This window comes from Tiliqua scincoides, chromosome 6 (genome assembly GCF_035046505.1).
Source record: "Tiliqua scincoides isolate rTilSci1 chromosome 6, rTilSci1.hap2, whole genome shotgun sequence".
Classification (NCBI taxonomy): Eukaryota; Metazoa; Chordata; class Lepidosauria; order Squamata; family Scincidae; genus Tiliqua; species Tiliqua scincoides.
In genome coordinates this window covers 83,604,890-83,627,807 of record NC_089826.1, presented here as the reverse complement: position 1 = coordinate 83,627,807, position 22,918 = coordinate 83,604,890, and the positions used below count along the sequence as shown (strand labels likewise).

At 41.9% G+C, this 22,918-nt stretch overlaps 1 protein-coding gene across 2 annotated transcripts in view; it reads left to right on the top strand.

Moving 5' to 3' along the window:
• The window catches only part of JAKMIP1 (janus kinase and microtubule interacting protein 1), a 57,507-nt gene that overhangs the window by 19,740 nt on the left and 14,849 nt on the right, over positions 1–22,918 (top strand). Inside the window, exons 9-16 of one of the 2 annotated variants that reach the window (XM_066631747.1) lie at positions 673–801; positions 3,377–3,460; positions 7,801–7,863; positions 9,552–9,650; positions 14,688–14,789; positions 16,635–16,688; positions 18,117–18,182; positions 22,667–22,735. In XM_066631747.1, the coding sequence (XP_066487844.1) occupies positions 673–801; positions 3,377–3,460; positions 7,801–7,863; positions 9,552–9,650; positions 14,688–14,789; positions 16,635–16,688; positions 18,117–18,182; positions 22,667–22,735 (666 nt within the window). Of the gene's footprint in view, positions 1–672; positions 802–3,376; positions 3,461–7,800; positions 7,864–9,551; positions 9,726–14,687; positions 14,790–16,634; positions 16,689–18,116; positions 18,183–22,666; positions 22,736–22,918 lie in introns of those variants that run through there. The other variant, XM_066631748.1, reaches the window with a different exon arrangement.

The following is a 22,918-nucleotide window of genomic DNA, read 5'->3' as shown; positions in this document are numbered from 1 at the left end:
TCTTTTTATAAGTGGAAATAAATATGTTGGAAAACAGGGTCACGGTTCTCCCCCACAAAGTTTTCATTATTTGCAGACAGAAAAAGGAGAAATGCTAAAAAAAAAAATGGTCAGTGAAACTTTGGAATGAAACTTTGGGGTGAGTGTGTGCAGTCTTTTCATTAACCAGAATTAATACAGTACATGTGAACATTAGAGATGGGAAGGAAACAACATTATAGGAGGAAGACGCATATTCCCAAGGTAATGTTGAAAGCACAAGTGAAATAAATTTTTTCATGTTCAAGAAAAGACCATAAATCAAATGCATAAAAAGATCTCCAATTCTTTAATCTCCAATTCTTGCGATGGGAGATACTTCTCTATAGTGTTGGTATTTTGCACCAGGAGTTGTAAATTCCTGAAACAACAGCTAATCTTGTTTTTAGGTCACAATCTTGAAATACCTTAATATTTACAAAACCAGGACATGGCAAGGAAATGCTGCCAGAATTATTAATTACCGGAATGTACATTGTAGTAAAGAGCTATCACAAGTGTGCTCTTATTTGTTTCATTATTCTATGTGAAATTCTTCGTTCATTTTCTTTTAAAATAAAAAAAAATTGTAATTGATCAACATAACTCAGCACCCAAAGAAACCTGTTGTTTTAAAAACATTTTAATTTTAAGAACACGCCTAAAGAAGAAGCGGATTTGCGGTTCTGTCAGCTGACAAGAGAATATCAAGCATTGCAACGGGCTTATGCATTGCTGCAGGAGCAAGTTGGGGGAACCTTGGATGCGGAAAGAGAAGCAAGGGTAACTTTCTAAAAATTGGTTTTTCGAACTTCTCCGTCCTGTATTGAATTATGAGATAACCAGTGGCTGGTGCACAGTGGTATCACTAGGGTTGTGTCACTTGGTGCAGGAGACAAGCATGTTATCCCATGAGGGACCTCCTCCCATGCAGTGGGCATGGAAATATCTAGGGCTGTGGGCATGCTGATGTTCCACACCCCTGCTAGTTTTTTGGCAATATGTTCTGATAGACGAGAGATATTTAAACATGGTTGTTTCATTGCATTCTGCATGAAATCACACATCGATTGATTTATAACATGATATTATTCAGAAATAACAAGATTTTAAAAATTTGGCAAGTAATGGTGTCACTCCACCTCCCCATTCAGGTCACTTGGTGTGGTTCACACCCCCCTAGCAACACCACTGCTGGAGCATATCACATTTTTAAAAAGGGAAAGAGGGGGGACCCGGGAAACTATAGGCCGGTCAGCCTAACATCCATACCGGGTAAGATGGTGGAATGCCTCATCAAAGATAGGATCTCAAAACACATAGACGAACAGGCCTTGCTGAGGGAGAGTCAGCATGGCTTCTGTAAGGGTAAGTCTTGCCTCACAAACCTTATAGAATTCTTTGAAAAGGTCAACAGGCATGTGGATGCGGGAGAACCCGTGGACATTATATATCTGGACTTTCAGAAGGCGTTTGACACGGTCCCTCACCAAAGGCTACTGAAAAAACTCCACAGTCAGGGAATTAGAGGACAGGTCCTCTCGTGGATTGAGAACTGGTTGGAGGCCAGGAAGCAGAGAGTGGGTGTCAATGGGCAATTTTCACAATGGAGAGAGGTGAAAAGCGGTGTGCCCCAAGGATCTGTCCTGGGACCGGTGCTTTTCAACCTCTTCATAAATGACCTGGAGACAGGGTTGAGCAGTGAAGTGGCAAAGTTTGCAGACGACACCAAACTTTTCCAAGTGGTAAAGACCAGAAGTGATTGTGAGGAGCTCCAGAAGGATCTCTCCAGACTGGCAGAATGGGCAGCAAAATGGCAGATGCGCTTCAATGTCAGTAAGTGTAAAGTCATGCACATTGGGGCAAAAAATCAAAACTTTAGATATAGGCTGATGGGGTCTGAGCTGTCTGTGACAGATCAGGAGAGAGATCTTGGGGTGGTGGTGGACAGGTCGATGAAAGTGTCGACCCAATGTGCGGCGGCAGTGAAGAAGGCCAATTCTATGCTTGGGATCATTAGGAAGGGTATTGAGAACAAAACGGTTAGTATTATAATGCCGTTGTACAAATCGATGGTAAGGCCACACCTGGAGTATTGTGTCCAGTTCTGGTCGCCGCATCTCAAAAAAGACATAGTGGAAATGGAAAAGGTGCAAAAGAGAGCGACTAAGATGATTACGGGGCTGGGGCACCTTCCTTATGAGGAAAGGCTACGGCGTTTGGGCCTCTTCAGCCTAGAAAAGAGACGCTTGAGGGGGGACATGATTGAGACATACAAAATTATGCAGGGGATGGACAGAGTGGATAGGGAGATGCTCTTTACACTCTCACATAATACCAGAACCAGGGGACATCCACTAAAATTGAGTGTTGGGCGGGTTAGGACAGACAAAAGAAAATATTTCTTTACTCAGCGCGTGGTCGGTCTGTGGAACTCCTTGCCACAGGATGTGGTGCTGGCGTCTAGCCTAGACGCCTTTAAAAGGGGATTGGATGAGTTTCTGGAGGAAAAATCCATTATGGGGTACAAGCCATGATGTGTATGCGCAACCTCCTGATTTTAGGAATGGGCTATGTCAGAATGCCAGATGCAAGGGAGGGCACCAGGATGAGATCTCTTGTTATCTGGTGTGCTCCCTGGGGCATTTGGTGGGCCGCTGTGAGATACAGGAAGCTGGACTAGATGGGCCTGTGGCCTGATCCAGTGGGGCTGTTCTTATGTTCTTATGTTCACAGTTTTCCTGCTTTAATGTTCTGTGCTATCTCGATTGCAAGCCATTTGGTTTCTGCTACCCTTTTACTTTCTCCTTTAATTTTATAGTTCCCATAAATAAAGATGGGTGTCACTGCTAAAGGTTACTTTGAAAAATATTTTGGTGGACCCAGATTTATGTTCAGCAGATTCCAGACATGAATCTGGAATTGGCTGGATTTTGGAATGTATATTCCAGACTCTGCAATGGAACCCAGAATGGTTGCATCTCATGGGTCGCACAAAAATGATTTTATTTATTCTGAAATATTTTCAACCTGCACTGTTCCACATCAGATAGCAGTTGTGGGGTCATAGGTTAGAATGCATTTAGTACGTAAGCAGGTAGAGAAAAGACTTAAGTGTATACCTCTCCCTGACTTTAAACTTCACTCCATGCAGGGTGTTTTTTGCATGCAGGAGGTTTCAAAAATAAGACTTTCCACCTGTATTATGATCTGGCTGGAAGAGTCCAGAAATCTGCACCTCATAGTACCACTGTATAATGTGTGAATTGGGCCCCACAAAAACAAAATATAGAAGTCCCCCCTTACATCCAAGCTGTCACTTTGATAATTACATAGAGATTGTTTAAACTCTTTCCAGACACGTGAACAACTTCAAGTGGATCTTCTCAGGTGCCAAGCAAAAATAGAAGACCTAGAGAAAGCTCTGATGGAGAGAGGACAGGTAAAAGACTCTCTGCATGCTATCTGTCGCTTCATTCTCTCCTCTGCATGCTGTGCTGCTTTTGTTATCTTCATCGCTTCCTGGTACATTTGTATGTTTCATATACACTAGTTACTGCCATACTACTGAAAAACATTGGCAAAGTACTGAGGAATAAAAGATAGTATATTTAACATGTATACTGAAGAGTAGTTTAAGTGGTGGAATAACTCAAGCTCCATGCTTATTTGGGAACAAGCTCCCTTGAATTCAGAGGATCAAGTTGAGACTGATTTCCATTTTGCAGTTTCAAGCAATTCTTTTATTTCTGTCTTTTTCTTGCCTTTTTGGCAACACTGTGCTTGGGGATTGTACTATTGAAATGTACACTACCGAAAGTTGTAGTGTTGCTGCAAGAGAAATTCTTCAAGATACAGTTGTCCCTTGGTATCTGTGGGGAATGTGTTCCAGAAACCCCCATGGATACTGATTTTCCAGGGATACTGGGGTCTAGAGAAAGCCCTCAAAGGACCTCCGGGACATGACCAGAAGCACCTTCCAGTAGCATCTGGAAGGTGTGAGGAGGCTGTGTGTCTTCCCCAGGCCTCAGAAAGCCCCCTGGAGGCATTGGAAAGGCACCTTCACTTTTCTGAGGCCCTTCAGATATGGGGTCAGCACCCAGGGTGAGTCAAATTCACGGATGCCAAGCCCATGAATGGCAAGTGCCAGCTGTACTAATCAAAGGTATTTTACCCTGAAGATCACAAGAGGATCTTAGAACTGATGATCTTAGGACTGATGATGCCAAGAGGATCTGCCTAGGACTGATGACCAAATGACTTGTTGCATCAAATACATCATTGACTCTGGCATACTTCATTTCAGCTGTAGGAGAGGGGAGTGCGATCCAGATCTCTCCCTCCATGCCCAAACTGATTTTTAGGGGGAAAAGCAACTACCAAGCATGCCTGAGCCAATGAGACTGTTGACTAATGAGTAGCTTGAGGCAGCCAATTGAGGTATAATATTCACATGAGATTTCTTTCTGAACTGATTAATTTGGTTTCTACTGATGCAAGTGTTTCATTGGAACTGAATATCCAAATCTCTTTTATAGATTCCAGTCAGTGATCAGGACCAAAGAAAAATCAAGTCAATTTTATTTTTTTTAAGCCAAAGAGCATAACAAATCTGTCTGCATTTAACAATATCAATATAAAGTGGAATCATATGAAACATGTGACTTGACAAATCATGTATAAAAATATAGGAGCACTTTTGCCATAACAATAATCCTGTATGCACTCCATCTAACTGTAAATAACAGTATCCAACTTCCATATAGTTAGCTCCAAAGCGGAAATTACATTTTGGTTTTTGGACTTGTCTCAGTAAAGTTGCTTTGATAATCAGTTCTGGCAGAAGGACACTTCCACATACATGCAGTCATTGTAATTGCTTCAAAAAGTGACTTCTTGACCCTAAATGTCTCAGAAGAGTTCATTGGTGGAATGCAGTGTTCTTTTTTTGAGAGAGATTGGAATAGGTTGCATATAGTAGATCTACCTCTCTGTTAAATCTTGTAAGCACTCAAAATATATAAGGCTGAGAACAGGACTAGAAGCAATTGTTGGTGCCTATCTCTCTGGAAACCTGAGCTACACTGCAGGGACTTGCTAGGTTCTTAAAGGAGCTTAATGCCATGCAGCACTGCGGTACTGTCCCAAAAGATCAACCTGAGAACAAGGCAGAAGTCTGTCTAATAGGAACCAAAGAAGAGTCTTGACATCCAAAGTGCAGCCAGAGGTGTCTCAATGAAGAACACCACTCGGTGCACAGTTTACCTTCTGCAGCTCAGCAATCCTGAAGTTTAGGGGAGATGTAATGATGTCATTACATCACCCCCCAGCTTCTGGCTATTGCATTGCATTAAATGTGATAGTCTGCCTCTGGATTGCCTCCTTTGGTGCGGTTTGGGCCTTTTGCTTCATTTTCCAGCTGACAAGAGGTGAAAACACAATTTCACCAGCAGGTGTAGGAGGTGTCTGGGCCCAAAGAATGTCAAGTAATGTGGCCCCACAGTGTTACCTACAGCCGAGAAGAGAAGCATGAATATCAGCAGCTGGTATTCAGAGCGGTACTGCTGCCTGAACATGATGCTTCCATATAGCCATGGTGACTAATAGCCATTGATAGACTTGTCCTCTGTGAATTTGTCTAATGTCTTTTTGCAAACTGTCTGCGCTAGTGGCCATCACTACCTCTTCCAGCGTCTTTATTTTGTAGTTAATGTCTAACTTGCCTAATATATGTGACCAGTTCTAAAAATTAAAAAGGGTCACCCCTCCTGAAGTATAGATGAAGAAGAGTAAAGCTGATGGCCAAGCCAGCATTCAGCTTGATAGGATATATGTCTGTCTTCTCAACTGCAAAGCTGGAAGGAAGCTGGGCTTACCCTCAGGGTAAGAGTAGCTTTTTATTTCCTGCAAACATCTTCACCTTTTTAGCTATTACTGTATTCAGCTGTGGACTTGCTCTTTTGATTATGAATGTGAATTAAGCAGCCCTAAAGGGGGGGGGGGGAATAAAAACATGTTTGCTTCTTGGGGTTTGATGTAGTTACTGCTTAGATCAGTACTAATCTGAGCCTGTTAATAGCTGTATTTTTTTTCAAAATAAATGTTGTTTTAAAAAAAGTTATCTTGCGCATGATGTGATTATCTTAGTGAAATGCTTATCTTGCCGCAAAGCTAGAGGTCTTCTTTCACGCTCACCAGACATGCCGCTGTCATCATTCATGTATGATACACCTTTGCACGTAAATAGGCAGGCAGATGTCTTCTGTGACTTGATCTTGGTTGCAACTTAAAACTAATTTAAAAGAGTGCTTCAGTTTCCTTAAAAATAGGAGTGATCACCCTCATGGTAATGCTTGGTTTTACATAGTGCTTTCCCTATGTCCCAGAAGTCCCTTGTGTACATCAGCTCAGTAATCCTCACAGCTTCCTTATAAAGTAAGCCAGTTCTTTATCCCCCATATTGCAGAAAGGTATCCCCCATACCTTACCTGAAGCTGTTCAGTGACATGGCTCAGTTGAGATTTGATTAGGTAGTCCAGCTGAAGATAGACAGTATCTGGATTTCCTTTCTGAAAAGGATCAGCCATCCTTACAGGTTAGCAGATTTATTATGGCAAAAACTTTAGTGGGCTTCAATCCATCTCATCAGACTGCAGTCTTGGGGAGGGTTCTTGTAGCTCTGTGGTAGTGTACCTGCATTGCCTGGAGAAGCCTTCCTGGTTTAGTCCTGGCATCTCTGGTTTAGATAAGTAGCAGGTGATGAGAGAGGCCACCCAGAGCTTCTGCCAGTCTAAGCAGGCTATGGGGCTAAGATAGACCAACAATCTTGACTATGAAAATTTCATATTCTGAACTTAGGCTGAGCTTTTGAAACTGACTTCCCTGTTGCTTCTTAAAATTGGGTATTGCAGAGTTTTCTGGTGTAGTCATACAATTAGAATGTGGGGGCCCAGTCCTGTCCAATTTTCCACCGGTGGTGCAGTTGTGCCAGTGGAGTGTGCGCTGCATTCTGTGGTGGAGGGGCAGTCACTCAGGACTTCTTAAGGTATGGGAACATATGTTCCCTTACCACGGGGTTGCATTGTGGCTACACCGGAGCTGGAAAGTTGGATAGGATTGGGCCCTGGGTTTCCTACAGACCCTCACAAGCTGTAGTGAATTCCTTGATGGACACTTTCTTCTACTTGGCAATCACTTGGTTCACATTGATAAAGTTTTATTATTGATGTTGGCTGATAATGCAATTGGTTGTGTGGAATGGCTAGCTGTAATTGTCACGGGTCAGCGTGGGGGGGGGAGAATGTGACCACAGTGCAAATCAACCCTTTCTGTGCCACTGAAATTAACTTGCCAGCTTCAGAATACAACTTCTGATAACATTAAGCTTTTCACGCTGAAGAGCCTTGCCAGAAATAAGTACTCTCTGGAATCTGACAGAATTTAGAACAACTCTCCAAGCTGACCATTCAGTATCTCATGAGAGATCCATTTTCTTTTCACCCTTTTCCCCCCCTTTCTGGATGAAGATTCTGGAGATCATTTGCACCATCAGAACAATGCCCTTCTGTTTTTCCCCTCTTTTCCACATCTCTATATTTAATACAACTGCTGGGTAATCAAGATTATTTGAGACATGAGACTATCACTGGACAAAGAGCACATTTTTTAAAAGGTTTCTCCTATATCTTACTTGCACATAGACTTGATAAATTTTTACCTGGTTGCAACCGTCCATTGTGAGATGGATACGCTTATTTTAACACTGAAACTTCTCTTGTGCAGGATTCTAAATGGATAGAAGAAAAGCAGATGCTGTTCAGGACAAACCAAGAACTGCTAGAAAAGGTATGTGAAGAGGAGGACAGTGATAAGACTACACGCCGTGAAATCAAATGAACTATGAAACTGAGGATTCTCTTTCAGTGATGATTTTGTGTGTGAAATACTACTCCAGTGCCTGGCTTGATTAAGACCATTAATAGGATGAAACCATTAAGAGCCTTCAGCAAAATCTATTTGTAACATGTAAGAAGTGGGGGAAAGGCTAACTGAATTCTTTTGATGTTGGCACATCCCTTTGGCCTCTTTATTCTAGCTCTGTTTATAAATATCACCCCTTTTTCTTGAGCATAAAAACAATACAAGAAATCAGAAATGTTGGTTTCAGTACTAGAAAGTTTCTGTTCTCACAATCTAAGGGATTTGGGCAGCTGATTCACATGTTTTATCAGTGTTAAGCATCTCATAGCTGGTTGCAGTGTATTTTATGTGTGCCGTCCTCTTTAGTTCTTGCTTGTCCAGTCCTGTGGAAGTGTTGAGACTAATAGTTGGGGGTGCATGCACAAATGTGTGCTTGTATACTATTGGTAGTATAGATGTATTGGTATTCAGGATGGCTGTAAGGGGAAGGCACATGATATAATTGCTTTACTGGAGATAAGCAGATCTAAGTCTACTCAGCACCTAAATCAGCGATTTTCAATTTCTTTCAACTCATGGCACACTGAGAAGGCACTAAAATTGTCAAGGCACACCATCAGTTTTTTTTAATTTTTAAACAAGGCACACCGCACTGCCGGTCAGGGGCTCCAATCCCCCAAAGGCCCTACTAATATTTGACACTCCCTCAAACTCCCGTGGCACACCTGCAGACCATTCTCAGCACACCAATATGCCATGGCACAGTTGTTGAAAATCACTGGCCTAGAGGGATGATATACCCTGCCTCAAATTGCACCATGTAAGAAAGGTGAGATAGCGGTGTAATTGATTAAGCAAGGAGGCTGGCCTTAAAGCTCTTAGTGCCATTTTTGTTGGTTAAGGTATTAAGTAAGAGACATCAAGGTCACTCGTGTTCTGTCATGATTTTCTCTGTGCCTTTTCTGATCTAAATGTCCTGCCTTAGCTGCTATTTGATGGGGCAAATAGTGCCTCCAGAGGGGGGGCGGGAGAGAGAGAGAGAGAGAGAGAGAGAGAGTGTGTGTGTGTGTGTGTGTGTGTGTGTGAGAGAGAGAGAGAGAGAGAGAGAGAGAGAGAGATGTAGATTGCAAAAAAAATAGCATAAGGAGAAGCAAACAAAAAGAGAATAAAACAAACCAGCAAATACCCCTCCAGTGCTATGGTTCCAATTCAACAAGCTCCCACAACCCTGTGATATTTTTCCTTTAACAAGCCACCAGGACATCAGGTCACAGGTCTGATATATGTCTAGTTGGACACTGCACATTTGTGAAACATTACAAAATCTCTGTGTGTGTGTGCAACATCAAGTACAGTGATACTTCTATCATATTAATCAGCTCTTAGAAAGTACAATATTGTCTTTCTGGAGCCCAAGAGCAGTAGCATCTGGGGTGATTCAAAGAAAGCAGAATGATAGCAATGACATTTGAACTGTATGTGATGAATACTTGGTTTATTTGAGCAAGTGGCTTCTTGCTGTGGCTTCCATTTCTTTCACATGCTGCAAAATGGGTGCATTGCATATCCTGTATGTTGGCTCATGGTTTTTATGATACTTTACTGTCTTTTAGATTAGCAAAATGGAATTGGAAGAAAACCACCTTAAGAGTGAGATGCAGGATGCCAAAGACCAGAATGAGCTGCTGGAATTCCGAGTCCTAGAACTGGAAGTAAGAGATTCTCTGTGTTGTAAGCTCTCCAACGGAGCAGAACTTGTCTTTGAACCCAAGCTGAAGTTCCTATGATGTTTACTAGCACTTGCTGCATGCATACATTTCTCTACTACTAATCAGACTCACGGAAATCTGCTGTGACGTTTTGGGCAATGAACATAATGCCACTGCCTTAAATGTGGTTTTGGAGAGAATGCTCACTTTATGACAATGTAACATAGTTAATATGTATATTGCATCTACTTTTTGTTTTGCGCCCAATAAAATGTTTTCTTTTTTCAGTGTTTTGCCTTTTTATTTGCTCCATTTCCATGACTGCTCCTTTTCCTGCATGTGACATTATCTGGTATGCATACTGCCAACTCTCAGTTGTCATTGTTTCCAATAACACACCTCTGCACATCCTGCATGAATGAAACCAAAGGGTTGTTATCACACATCCATCATCTTGGTTGTCTTCTTCTTCTTTTAATTTGTTTCCTTTCCCTCAGTTTCGAAAGTGTAAATAGCTCTAATGCTTAAAAAAATTAGTTGAACCTCTTCATGGTAAAGTACCTGCAGTTCAAAATGGAAGCTTTTTTTAGCAAGGGGTTTCATTCACTGTAGTCCTGTTGTGTGAAAAGGAGTGAATGGTAGTGGTATTGTATGTGATTGCTTTTTAAAAACAAAAATACGAACGTGTCCAATGTATTGGGAGTAGGTCAAACTTCTGTTGCAATAGAAGCATAAGAAGTATTTTCCTACTTGTATTATTATAGTACAGTGGGCCCACGGATATCAAATACTGTGCATAAAAAAATCTGCAGGGAGGGCTCCTTGGTGCTGCAGTTCCTTACCTTACTTAAGGTGCAAAAGAGAGCGACTAAGATGATTACGGGGCTGGGGCACCTTCCTTATGAGGAAAGGCTACGGCGTTTGGGCCTCTTCAGCCTAGAAAAGAGACGCTTGAGGGGGGACATGATTGAGACATACAAAATTATGCAGGGAATGGACAGAGTGGATAGGGAGATGCTCTTTACACTCTCACATAATACCAGAACCAGGGGACATCCACTAAAATTGAGTGTTGGGCGGGTTAGGACAGACAAAAGAAAATATTTCTTTACTCAGCGTGTGGTCGGTCTGTGGAACTCCTTGCCACAGGATGTGGTGCTGGCGTCTAGCCTAGATGCCTTTAAAAGGGGATTGGACAAGTTTCTGGAGGAAAAATCCATTATGGGGTACAAGCCATGATGTGCATGCGCAACCTCCTGATTTTAGAAATGGGTTAAGTCAGAATGCCAGATGTAGGGGAGGGCACCAGGATGAGGTCTCTTGTTATCTGGTGTGCTTCCTGGGGCATTTGGTGGGCTGCTGTGAGATACAGGAAGCTGGACTAGATGGGCCTATGGCCTGAACCAGTGGGGCTGTTCTTATGTTCTTATGTACCTGGCTCTGTGCCTGGCCTCCTTAGAGGCCTCATGGAAGCCACTGGAAGGCACCTCTGGTTCGCTCCAGCAAACCGAAAGTGCAATCAAGGCTTTCTGAGGTGTGGGAAAGCCATGCAGGACTGGAAGGTACTTCCAGTTCATGCCAGGAGGTTTTCTGAGGCCCTCCAGCCGTGGGCTTAGTGTCCATGGGATTCAGTGTCCATTAGTGTCTGTGGATTCAGATCCACAGATGCTGAGCCCACAGTTAAGGAGGACCCACTGTACATTAATCCTGATTAATAATTTTGATCAGGGAGACTTGACTTAAACCCTGCTTATTTGGAGTAAATGTAAATGTCAAAGCCATGGTTGCTGGGCTGGTTGTCTGCTGCTGAAGAAGTTTGTCTGCCACAGGACTCCAGGAGCCTTGCCATATACAGCCTCCAAGCTGTATGAATGTGGTGATCACAGGATGTGGTGATGGCATCTGGCCTGGACGCCTTTAAAAGGGGATTGGACAAGTTTCTGGAGGAAAAATCCATTACGGGTTACAAGCCATGATGTACATGTGCAACCTCCTGATTTTAGAAATGGGTTATGTCAGAATGCCAGATGCAAGGGAGGGCACCAGGATGAGGTCTCTTGTTATCTGGTGTGCTCCCTGGAGCATTTGGTGGACCACTGTGTGATACAGGAAGCTGGACTAGATGGGCCTATGGCCTGAACCAGTGGGGTTCTTATGTTCTTAACTACAATTCCCAGGAAGCCTTGCAGGTCTCTTGTTATCTGGTGTGCTCCTTGGGGCATTTGGTGGGCGGCTGTGAGATACAGGAAGCTGGACTAGATGGGCCTATGGCCTGATCCAGTGGGGCTGTTCTTATGTTAGGAAAACATTTCATTGCATCTTGCTGTATGGATGTTGCATTTCAGTCTGTTTTATTGGCCTATGTTTGTTTTCCCATTTTATTTAGCTATCGGACCTGTTTGGTGACCTTTGAAGGGCTACCATTCACATTGGGCTATTAGTGTAATGCTAGATATTTTGGGAACACTTAAGTGCAATCCTATGGCATGTCTACTCGGAAACAGATCCCACCGTGTTCAGAGCAGTTACTCCTGGGAAAGTATGTATAGGATTGCAGTCTTAAGTGCCTAAAAGTGTATCTTTCATGGATTGTCCAATTTTAATTCAAAGCTTGCTTCCTTTCCAGCTTTTTAAGTGCTGTCTGTCAGAAGCAATCGTGATAGCTTGCACTCTTTGGAAAGTGAAGCTCTTGGAAATATTTCAGTGTGAGTGCAAGCTTTCACGGTTGCTTTTGACAGATTGCTTTGAAAGTGAAGCTCTTGGAAATACTTCAGTGTAAGGAGCATGAACTAGGGTGTAATGGAAAACAATACTTACCAGTATTAACTTGCCCGCAAAGCCAGAACACAATTCTAGGCATCAGTATAGGCTCATGAGATTCTAATGGTTGCAGATGGTTTTTCCCACCCAGTGTAAGCTTTTAGTCATAATGCTATACAGATCCATTAAATCTTCCTGGATGATAACAAGAATGTGATGAAAACATTGGATTCCAGTAGTCTTGTCTAGGGAGGAGGGGCCACAGTAAAGTCCATGCTTTGCTTCCATGAATTCCAAGATTCGTTCTTTGTCATCCATTTAAAAGGATCCCTAGTAGCAGGGCTGGCAAATATCTTCAGCTGAGAGTTTGGAGAGCATCTGCCAATCAGGATAGACAGTACTGGGCCAATGGGTCTGACTTGATAGAAGTCCGTGTCGCATGTTCGTATTCGAAATGCCAAAATTAACTTCTTGTTTTTATGGGCAGCGGGAAGTGAATGGAATAGGTATGAAAACCATTCTGGTGAAATAGCCTTTTCCACCCATTTTTGGTTCTAGGAAAGGCAGGAGAATGCATGACTTTCTATTCAGTGTTGTAGAAAAGCTTTCTCTGGTGATTAAAATTAGAGGTTGGTTTTGGGGTTGTTTATTAGCATAATCCTATTGGCGTCTGTGGAATGCACAAACAGAGCTGTAACGCACTGTCCTGGTGCCAAGACAGTGACATCATGGAGTCATATGACATTGTGATGCCACTTCTGGGTTCTCCCCAAAGGAGGGGTGCTTGCAGCTTCACGTGCTCCGTTCCTTCTCCTACCAGATGCCAGTTATTCCCTTTCGCCTTATCTTGTAATGGCTGGTACCCACAATCCCTGATTCATACTTGTCTCATCATAACTCCTTGTTTCTTGTGCTTTCCTATTCTTTCCAAACCTTATTCCTTTAACCACTTCACTGCATATGAAACCACAATTTTAGCTGAAAGGTAGAGAGTAAATATTGCTGAAGTCTCTTGAGGAAATGCCCTGATCTCTTCCATCTGTAATGACCTCTCCTTTCCAGCAGCTATAGATGAAGGCTTCCCTCTTAAGTCTTATACAGTCTGGCCTATGTGTTCTACGGGTTGCGGTACACAGATTTTAGAACTGCTGACTTAGTAGGCCCACAATTGGAGTTTGTGGGCCATCAGAGATCCCATGAGCAGAGGCCGTCAGAGATCCCATGATGCCCCTGTGACACCCTAAGGAGTCACAGCAGACATTTTGGGAATTCCTGCTGTAGAAGATTCTGGCTAAGCAATGACTAAATAAGCTTATTATGTATAAGAACTACATTGCAGAATTATTACATCATAGAACTATGTAATAGAAATTGACTTTTGTGGGGAGCGATTGATTAAATCTAGGGCAAGTTAAGGATGGTGGTATATTTCTGAGCTGCTGCCATAAACCAAATCACATTTCTCAAATGGCTTCTGATGCATGCTCCTTTACAGTGAACAACTGTTTGGAATGAATCATGCTTTTTGATTGCATCTCTGCATTTGAGAAGAGTAGCTCTTAGACTTGCTTCTCCCTGTATCTAACATCCTATGTAGAAGCCAATACCAGACTTGGAAAGTTCTGTGTTTAGTAAAACACTTAATCTTCCCTGACGTCAGACAGAGTATTGTAGCAGTATTACGCTGTGACAGCTCAGAAGCTGTAGTGCAGAAAAACGTGCTATTCTATCAGCATTAGCTGCTTACGATGGCTATAATTCTGTACACACTTAACCTGGGAGTAAATCCCACTGAATGCTGTGAAGCTTCTGAGTAAACAGGATCATGTAACACAGGATCCTGAGTAACACAGGATCATGTTATAGAGTAGCATCACGCATAGTTTTTTCCACCTCCATCACTGCTATGGTATTAGCTAATGCTTTACTGCATGACTGCAAAGGAACAAGCCACTCTGCCTGGCCCGCTGCCCTCACTAAACCTCTATGCTGACATTTGACTTTTCTAACACCTTGAAAATGCCCTTCTTCAGACTTAAACAGAGACATTCTTATAACTGAAGAATCTCATGTAACATATGGGGTCTCTTGAATGACTATATCTGCATTGGCTTGGGAGCGATGCCTGCGTCTTGTAACCTTCAGCGGATTCTACTGTGTGCAGCAATAAATCCAGGTTGTTGAACTTTCTTTTGCTTGGTGTCAATGAGATGGAAGAGAGAGGGTGGGCTTGTCTTATAACAGTATTATGTTCTTGTTTTGAACAAAATCTTTCCTCAGGAGAGAGAACGAAGGTCACCAGCTTTTAACCTCCATATAACTGCCTTCCCTGAAAACAATGGAAGTGCACTTCAGCTGTTCTGTCATCAGGAGGGAATCAAGGTAGATGCGGATTTGTTGGTTCTTGTGTGATACCTAAAAGATTAGAAATGACCTGTGGGCTAAACCAGGTGCGATTGCAGCCACTAAGGCATGCCTTCACATACGAAGTGGGGTTTTACCATCCTTTGGGAGCTGATCCCTCACTCCTGCGCCCTATGGTCTATCACAGGGGTGCCCAAACCCCGGCCCTGGGGCCACGTGCGGCCCTTGAGGCCTCTCAATGCAGCCCTCAGGGAGCCCCCAGTCTCCAATGAGCCTCTGGCCCTCCGGAGGTTTGTTGGAGCCTGCACTGGCCCGACGCAACTGCTCTTAGCATAAGACCTCTTGCGTGAGCTGTGGGATGAGGGCTTCCTCCACTTTGCTGTTTCACGTCTGTGATGCAGTAGCAGAAGCAAAGGAAAGGCTGGCCTTGCTTTGTGCAAGGCCTTTTATAGGCCATGAGCTATTGCAAGACCTTCATGCATTCATATAAGTTCATCTTTAATATATTTATTTATGTAAACTTATGTAAATTTATTTAAATTTTAAATGTAAATTAATTCTTTTTTTCCCCGGCCCCCCGACACAGTGTCAGAGAGATGATGTGGCCCTCCTGCCAAAAACTTTGGACACCCCTGGTCTATCACCACAGGTCATTTTCCTAGCATGACTGATTTCTGTAATCAGAGTTGGGCTAAGGGGAAAAAATTGGGAAAATGGACCAGGGAGAGGGAAAATGGGTGAAAGGTTCAGCTCTCCAAATTTGTGTGCCCCCTTTGAAGTGAAAAGGAGACACCCCACCACCCCACCACCCCACTATGATTGCTTTATACATGAATGGTGCAGACTCGTGACTTAAACAAACATGACTGTCTCCATTGTGTCTAATCTGACCTCAGAGGTGTTGCAGGCCAGTGCAGCTCACCCCAGATGGGGTACTCTGGGGTGGGGGGGCAGCACAACAGTCTGAGCGGCAGCACCATCACCACCTGAGTCTTCAGTCCCCACCACGTTGTCAATGACAAGGCCAGGAGAGGCAAGCGGAGCTCTGCACTTGGATGTTTCTCTGCATTGAGCAGCCCTCCTGCTTCAAATCGGAACACTCCGGAAGCAGTTGGGGAATGTCATCATGATGACATGATGTCATCATGTTGTCCCCAAATTTCCAAGAATGCTGAGACTCCGCGATGTAAGCTCCATGCTGGGTGCCAGCCAGTTCACAACGCCACTGTATGGCCTTGTAAAACTATGCAGCCTCCACCCTTTAAAATATGTCTGTGGAAATGGCAGTTCCATGCCCCTGCAAAACTCCACATGACATTTCACATGTGCTTCCCTTTCATCCTTTGTGCAGCACACAGATTCCCAGCCTCAGTTGTTCACTGATACATGACAACACTGATCATCTCACTTTTACCACTAGTTTGTTTTATGTAAAACATTTTTGGTGTCCGACTATGAATTCTTTTCTCAGTAAAATTGATATCATATTGTCTAGTCCAGAAAGCCTGATTTTTTTTTTACTTCTGTTCATTGTAAGCAATTATAGCATAATGCCATTTTAAGAGACATCTTTGATGTTGACGTTTATTATTCTTTTGGAACAAAAATATATGAGAGGAAACAGCAGAATATATTCCTTAACTGTTAACACTGAGAAAATTGCCCTATTCATTAATAACTTTAAGAAACATTTCCCCTGAATTTCCTGAAATTCTGTAGTGAAATAAAGTTCACGGGGGGCGGTGGGAGGGAGGGATGAGACCTGTTGATGCTGTTTGATGTCAGAATTTATTTCACAGTTATTTCAAATAATGTGATGTTGCTTGGTTTGGAAAAAAATAAATCCTGAAATTTCTTTTCCAGGATGTGAACATTTCTGAACTAATGAAGAAATTAGATATTCTTGGTGATAATGGGGTAGCTACTGGATTTAACTATATAGTTCTCATTCTGTATTTGTGAATGGGTTGCTTTTTGTTATAGCATGTCAGCAGGACTTTGGCAATGGAGGGGTGGTCAACATATGTGTATTGGTTAAATGTGGGCTTAAAGGCACTTGGTCTTTTCTCACTGGGCTCTGTGCAATTCTGAGAATGCCAACCTTTCATTTTAAAATATAAGTTTCTAGTGCCGAGGGCTCTAGTGAAAGATTTGAAAATCTGATAGCCAAAATATTGAAAGATCAGAATCAAGGAAACAACACTCAGATACATCTCTCTTTTGTTTGAAGGTAATGGTTTAAGTTTGTATTAGACTTATTTTGGTGACAAAGTCCAGCTTTTCTTATTTCCCAGCAAATTTCTGAACAGCAGTGTTGCAGAGCTAATGTGGAACATTTACCAATTGTAGTTTGGTGTCCATAATGTTCCTATAAATAGCATACATTGATTCATGTAAGTTAAATTGCCCTTTGGCTAAAGCAATCTCTCATATGGCTCAGTTGTTTGACCAGTTGTCCACCTTTCCACTGAGACTGATTTTTTTTTTTTTAATTGTCTGTCAACATGCATCTGAAAAGAAATATTGGTGTGCAATTTCTTTTGTAAGATGGGGTTCTGGCTTGCATGTGTGTGTCAGATTCCAAGATGACCCCTCCTTATGGAATGCATAGAAAATAAGAAGAGATCAAAAGACTGATGCTTTCTTTGGGCTCATTCCTACCCAACTTTCTGGCGCTGATGCAGCCCCAAAGTGATGGAACAAACATTCTCTTACTTTGAGGAGGCCTCCATGACTTTGGTTTTCATTTTTTCATTGGTTAGGATGAAAATCCCTATAAATAAGAATATTATTACAATAATCCCAGCCAGCGGCCCCAAGTTGGGACGCAGGATTATTGGAGTACTCGTACAGAGAACTTTGTCTATAAGTTTGTGCCAGACTAATTCTATAGTGATCAGATGCCTTCAATGGAAATTGTTCTGGTCTTGAAGAATAAAACTGAGACTAGGTTTGTCAGGAATCAGAACTTGAAGTTTCTTCAGGAACTCCAGGGGAAGGAGGAAAATCTCAAGGCCAGAGTTGAAGGGGGGAAGACTAATTTCTCCTGGACCGGCAAGATTTTGCCATTGACTACTTCTCCACCCCATGCCAATCAAGCTGCAATCCATATACAGGCGGCCCCCAGTATCTGCAGATCTGGCACCCACAGTTTCAATTATGCATGAATTAAGCTTCACTTGGCTTTGCCCCCAGATCAGTCAGGTCAGCTTTCAGACTATGCTCCTTAAGGGGTTAACTGTGCATGATGCCTGCATCGGACTGTAATTATTTTTAAAGAATGAATACATGTAAAGCACTATATGTAAATACGGTATGATTTATGCAAAACTTTTTGTGTTTTAGAATTTGAGAAATGAAGAACAGGTTGCAATAATCCAAGCTGGGACTGTCCTTTCTCTCTGTGAAAAGGTAGAATTTATTTGTCTGAAATATGACCTCTCCATCCCATAAAAGCTGTATTTTCCCCAGTTGTACCATGTTGCCTCTTTTTAAAATTCTTTCTGTGCAATTCAAATAAAAGCTCCACTCATAGAAAAGCTTAAACGGAAGTGAGGCTGAGATCCTATGCACATTTTCTTGGGAGTAAGCCCTACTGAACACAGTGGGACTTACTTCTGAGAAAACATACACAGGATGATGCTGTAAGTAGGCAAGCACACAAACAGGGTATCAGAAAGCAAAAAATTATCAGGTTTTTTTTTAACCTTTTGATAAAGCTGGAGAAGGGACAGAGAGAAAAATGTTTGTCCACGAACTTTCTACTAGTGCTCAAGAAAACAGAGTGAAGTTAGTAGATTTTCCTTCGAAGAGACTTATTTTTAGCACTGAAATGAAGTGTGCAGAAGTTATATGCCCATCAAAATTGGATACAGTATCGAGAGGAGGAGGAGTCAACAGTGGATGAACAGACATGTCTCCAGGGGCTCCTGAGAGACAGTCTGTTTTCCCCCAAAAAATTGCAGGTCTGAAGAGGATCTGAAGATCTTTATCAGGAGAGATAAGATCTTTCCACGGTGCAGGTACCAGAGATTTTGAAAGCCTGACCTGGGAGGCTTCTTGGAAACGTAATCGTCAGGGACAGTATTGGGGGAGGTGGAGTGTCTGCAATCAAGCTGCTGGCTCCGTGCTAAGATACCATATGGAAGAAAAAGCATGAAGCATAAAGTTTATGTTGGAAATTTAAGATAAGTATGTGTTAATATTGTCCCAGCTTTGATTGACTGATTTGGCTAAAAGCCCTGGATACACTGAAGGCGTTAATGAGAAACTTTTTAAGGATGTTGAAAGTGCTCTTTATCTTTGTAGTGGAATAAATTGGTTGTGGATTATAATTATAAATATAATTTGGTGTGTGGACTAAAATCCAGAATTACTTGTGGACATAATTTTTATTAGACTTGAAAGAATTTTGTCTCCTTGAGACTGTTTCTTTCGTTTTGTTTTTCTCCATTAATCACATTGTTATCTGTAAGAAAAATTCCAAAAATGCCTGACTGAAAAAAACATGTGGTGGAAGTAAGGAGAATAATACACTGTGGACATCTTGTGGATTAGAGAGAAATTGCAAGATGGAGCCTGTTCCAGATATTTGGACTCAAATGATTCTCAAAAATTTGGAAAAATTGCTCACAATGAGAAGATGGCAGTTGAGTTGGTCCTTCCAGATTCAAGCCAGTTTAAAGACTTTCTCTCAACAGAGAGAGGAGTGTGCAAAATGTGAGAGAAATGTGTACAAGGAGCAGTTGGAAGATGTGAAGAAAACAGAAGATAAACCGAAGGAGAAAGCGGAAAAGATGAAGGGAGGGATGAAGGTGAGGGATGAAATCATCATCAGAAGAGTGGATACAGAAATTAGAAGAGTGGAAAATCAACAGGATCTAGAGGGGACGCTGATGGAGATTGAAATAGAGAAGATGGACAGAGTAAGATGGGTGCACAAAATACAAAATTTGTTGGAACAAAAAGAAGAAAACATATTCCAGTTAATTAGAAGAATGAACATACCTTATACAAGAAAGTGTGGGCTTATTGGATTCTGTTATGGAGATAAATTATTAAAGATATTACAGGAGAAAAAATGGAAAGAAAGAAAAAGAAACCTGAGGGTTAACCTAAGGGTTAAAGAAAATTGGAGGATTTTATTTAGTTAATAACTGGTTTAAATTTACTTAAAAAATAAATATATACAAAATTGATATATATGAATTAGAAAAAATAGCTGGAAATGTTAGCGTGTGGATGAATTGTTTTATAAGTGGTTATTATGTTAAAGAAAAAAATGTAATCAGATTGGAGAATTAGATTGGAGAATGGTAAAGAACATATTATTATAAGAGATTGTTGGTTTTATTATAATTTGGAAATTAGATTATTATTATTTGATATTAATGAGTAATTGGACTAGTTGAGATAATAAAAAGTGAATATTTAGAAAAGATATTATAGGGAATTAGGAAAAATCTATTATATTTGATGTAAGAAATATATAAATGAGTAGAAGAGTTAGAAGTAGATGGAAGAATTGTTTCATATGTTATACTTTGGTAATTAGATTATTTTGTTTTAATATTAATGAGTAATTGAAGTAAGTTTATGTTTGATAGAAAGTGAAAATTTAGAAAATATAGTACAGGGCATTAGGAAAAATTTATTATATATTATATAAATAAATGGATAAACTAATAAGAGGCAGAAGTAGATGAGTAGTAGATTAGGAGATATAGTATGATTAATGAGTAATGGTATATGGTATTAGTACTCCTAAATGTATGTTATATGTTTGTATGTCTGTGTGTGAGTGAATTAAAAATAAATAAATAAATAAATAAATAAATAAATAAAACATTGGATACAGTATCTGTTTGGACTACACAAGTCATGAGTGATGGTTGTATAAATGCAGCCAAAGAGGATAGACACTTCCCCAGCACTATTAAATTCGTATAGGAATTGAGATAGCTATTTTTTTTGCAGAAAGAAAGTGTTTGAAGAGCATGCACTCTACCCGCAATCAGAGAAAGGACTAGAAAGGAGAATTTCTTTGACTTGTGGTAGGAAGGAACATCTTAGTGCATGAAAAAAAAAACCAGATATGTAAACTTGGGCTGTAATCCAGCACACTTACCAATGGGAGTAAGTCCTATTGAACTCAGTGGTGCTTCCTTCAGAGTGGACACGCATAGGAGTGTGCAGTTGGCATTCCAAACTGCAAATACTCTGTTTGGGAACTGGGGTGAGTCCATGACATCTTGTGCGGAAGCTGCTTCTGCAGCATCCCCCCCTCCCACACCAGCCCTCTGTGCTGCATTCCGTACCACTTCTGAGGGTCTCCAGACCCTCAGGTGTGTGTTTGTGGGAGGGCTCAAGGACCAGCTTTAATGCAATTTGGGCAATTTTGCCCAATTGGGCCCTGCACCTGGTGGGGGGCCTGTGCTGTGGCAGGGAGTGGCTTCCCACGGCCACAGCCAGCACCTCTCATGGAGATAAGCCTTCTGGGGGCTCTCCTGCCCACTGCTGCTTCTGATTGGCCCAAAATTGGGCCACTTTGGAAGCAGCTCCTGCCCACCACTGTTGGTGATTGACCTGAAACTGAGCCACTCTGAAAGTAGTACGCAGTGATGGCGCCATGTCTGTCTCAGGCTATTTGCTTCAGGTAAGTGGGGGGACCACAGTGAGGAGGGCCCTGCAAAGCTCAAGTGGAACTGAGCTCTGCACTTGGTAAGGTCAGCCCTGCTGTCCTGGATAGGAAGGGATGGGGAAGACAGCTTGTGCAAGTCTTAAGATGCCACCCACTGTGTTCAACCTAGTTTTGAACGACTTCCCATGGCAGCTTGTATTGCGGGCTCTTTAATGTAACAGATTACCTCATGGGTCAAGACATCTAAGGTTGCCACAGATAAAGCTTTGCAGAGAAGAGGCCCTGAATCCTGTGATCAATCTCTGTGTACAAACAATTTACCCATAGGGCAGTATCCACCTGTGCTGAGCCATGCCACATCAGCTTTGCATGGCACCTCTTGTATGGGCACAAAACAGTACATAGAACCACATTATTTTGCTACTTGTTCATTTCCTTTCAACTCACATGCCAAATGAGTTTCAATTAGGGCCCCAGGGATCTCTGTAAGAGCCTGTGGTTTGATCACACCTGCAAGTGCTCCTGGAAACATTGTTTTCCCATAGGAGCTCTATTCTGAAGTCTTGAGGGGAAAATATTATCATGAAAACACGAGTTAAAATTGCTGTTGCTAAGGATTAGGAGTCTCCTGGCTCTTTCCTAAATGGGCACAATTCTGTATACCATCCTAGGGCTGTTTCGCCAGTTAGATTTCTTGCATGCATTCTGAATTGTTCACACTCCATGCTATGTTCCATAATTCTCTGCAGTGCGTGCTCATATGGAGAAACCTGTGCTTCCCTAGTTTGTGAAGAACATGCAGTTGACCCTTGATATCCACAGGGGACCTGTTCTTGGACCCCCCACAGATACTGAAACCTGCGGTTAATGGAATTGGTGGTTGGATCATCAGAGGACCTCTGGGCGCAAATGGAAGGTGCTTCCAGTTGCGTCTGCCTTCCAGTGCAGATTTCGAACCTGTGCTGAATCAAATCCACCGGTTCCAAACCCATAGATTAAAAAAGAGCCCACCTGTACTATATAGGCACCTGATAAAACATATTACCTGAAGTTCCCCTGATGCAAGGAAAATGGGGTTTATCTGTTTCAACATAGGGAGTAGCCATTTCCCAGATGGTGGTGGCGGTGATGGTTGTGTACAAAGCTGAATTTTGAATTGCATCAAGGATGTGTGATTCATAGAGTATCAAACAAGTATTTGGCATTGGCAATATTGCAGCTGCAATTTTATGTTGTCCCCATGATTTTCATACAGTGGCTAAAACAAATAGAGGAGACCGAAGCGGCCCTTACTCAGAAGATGATAGATCTGGAAAATGAAAAGGTGAGAAAACCATTTCCGTCAGCCTTTCATTTGGGGCTAATAGTTGACCAGATGCTTGTCGGTGGGTTTCCCCTCCTTGCTTATTACGTGTGACTCTATGCAACCATCAGCAATAATATTTTTCCCCTTAAATGTGGCTTTGTAGTTTTGCAAATTCATTTAACCGAGGAAGTGTAGTGGTGC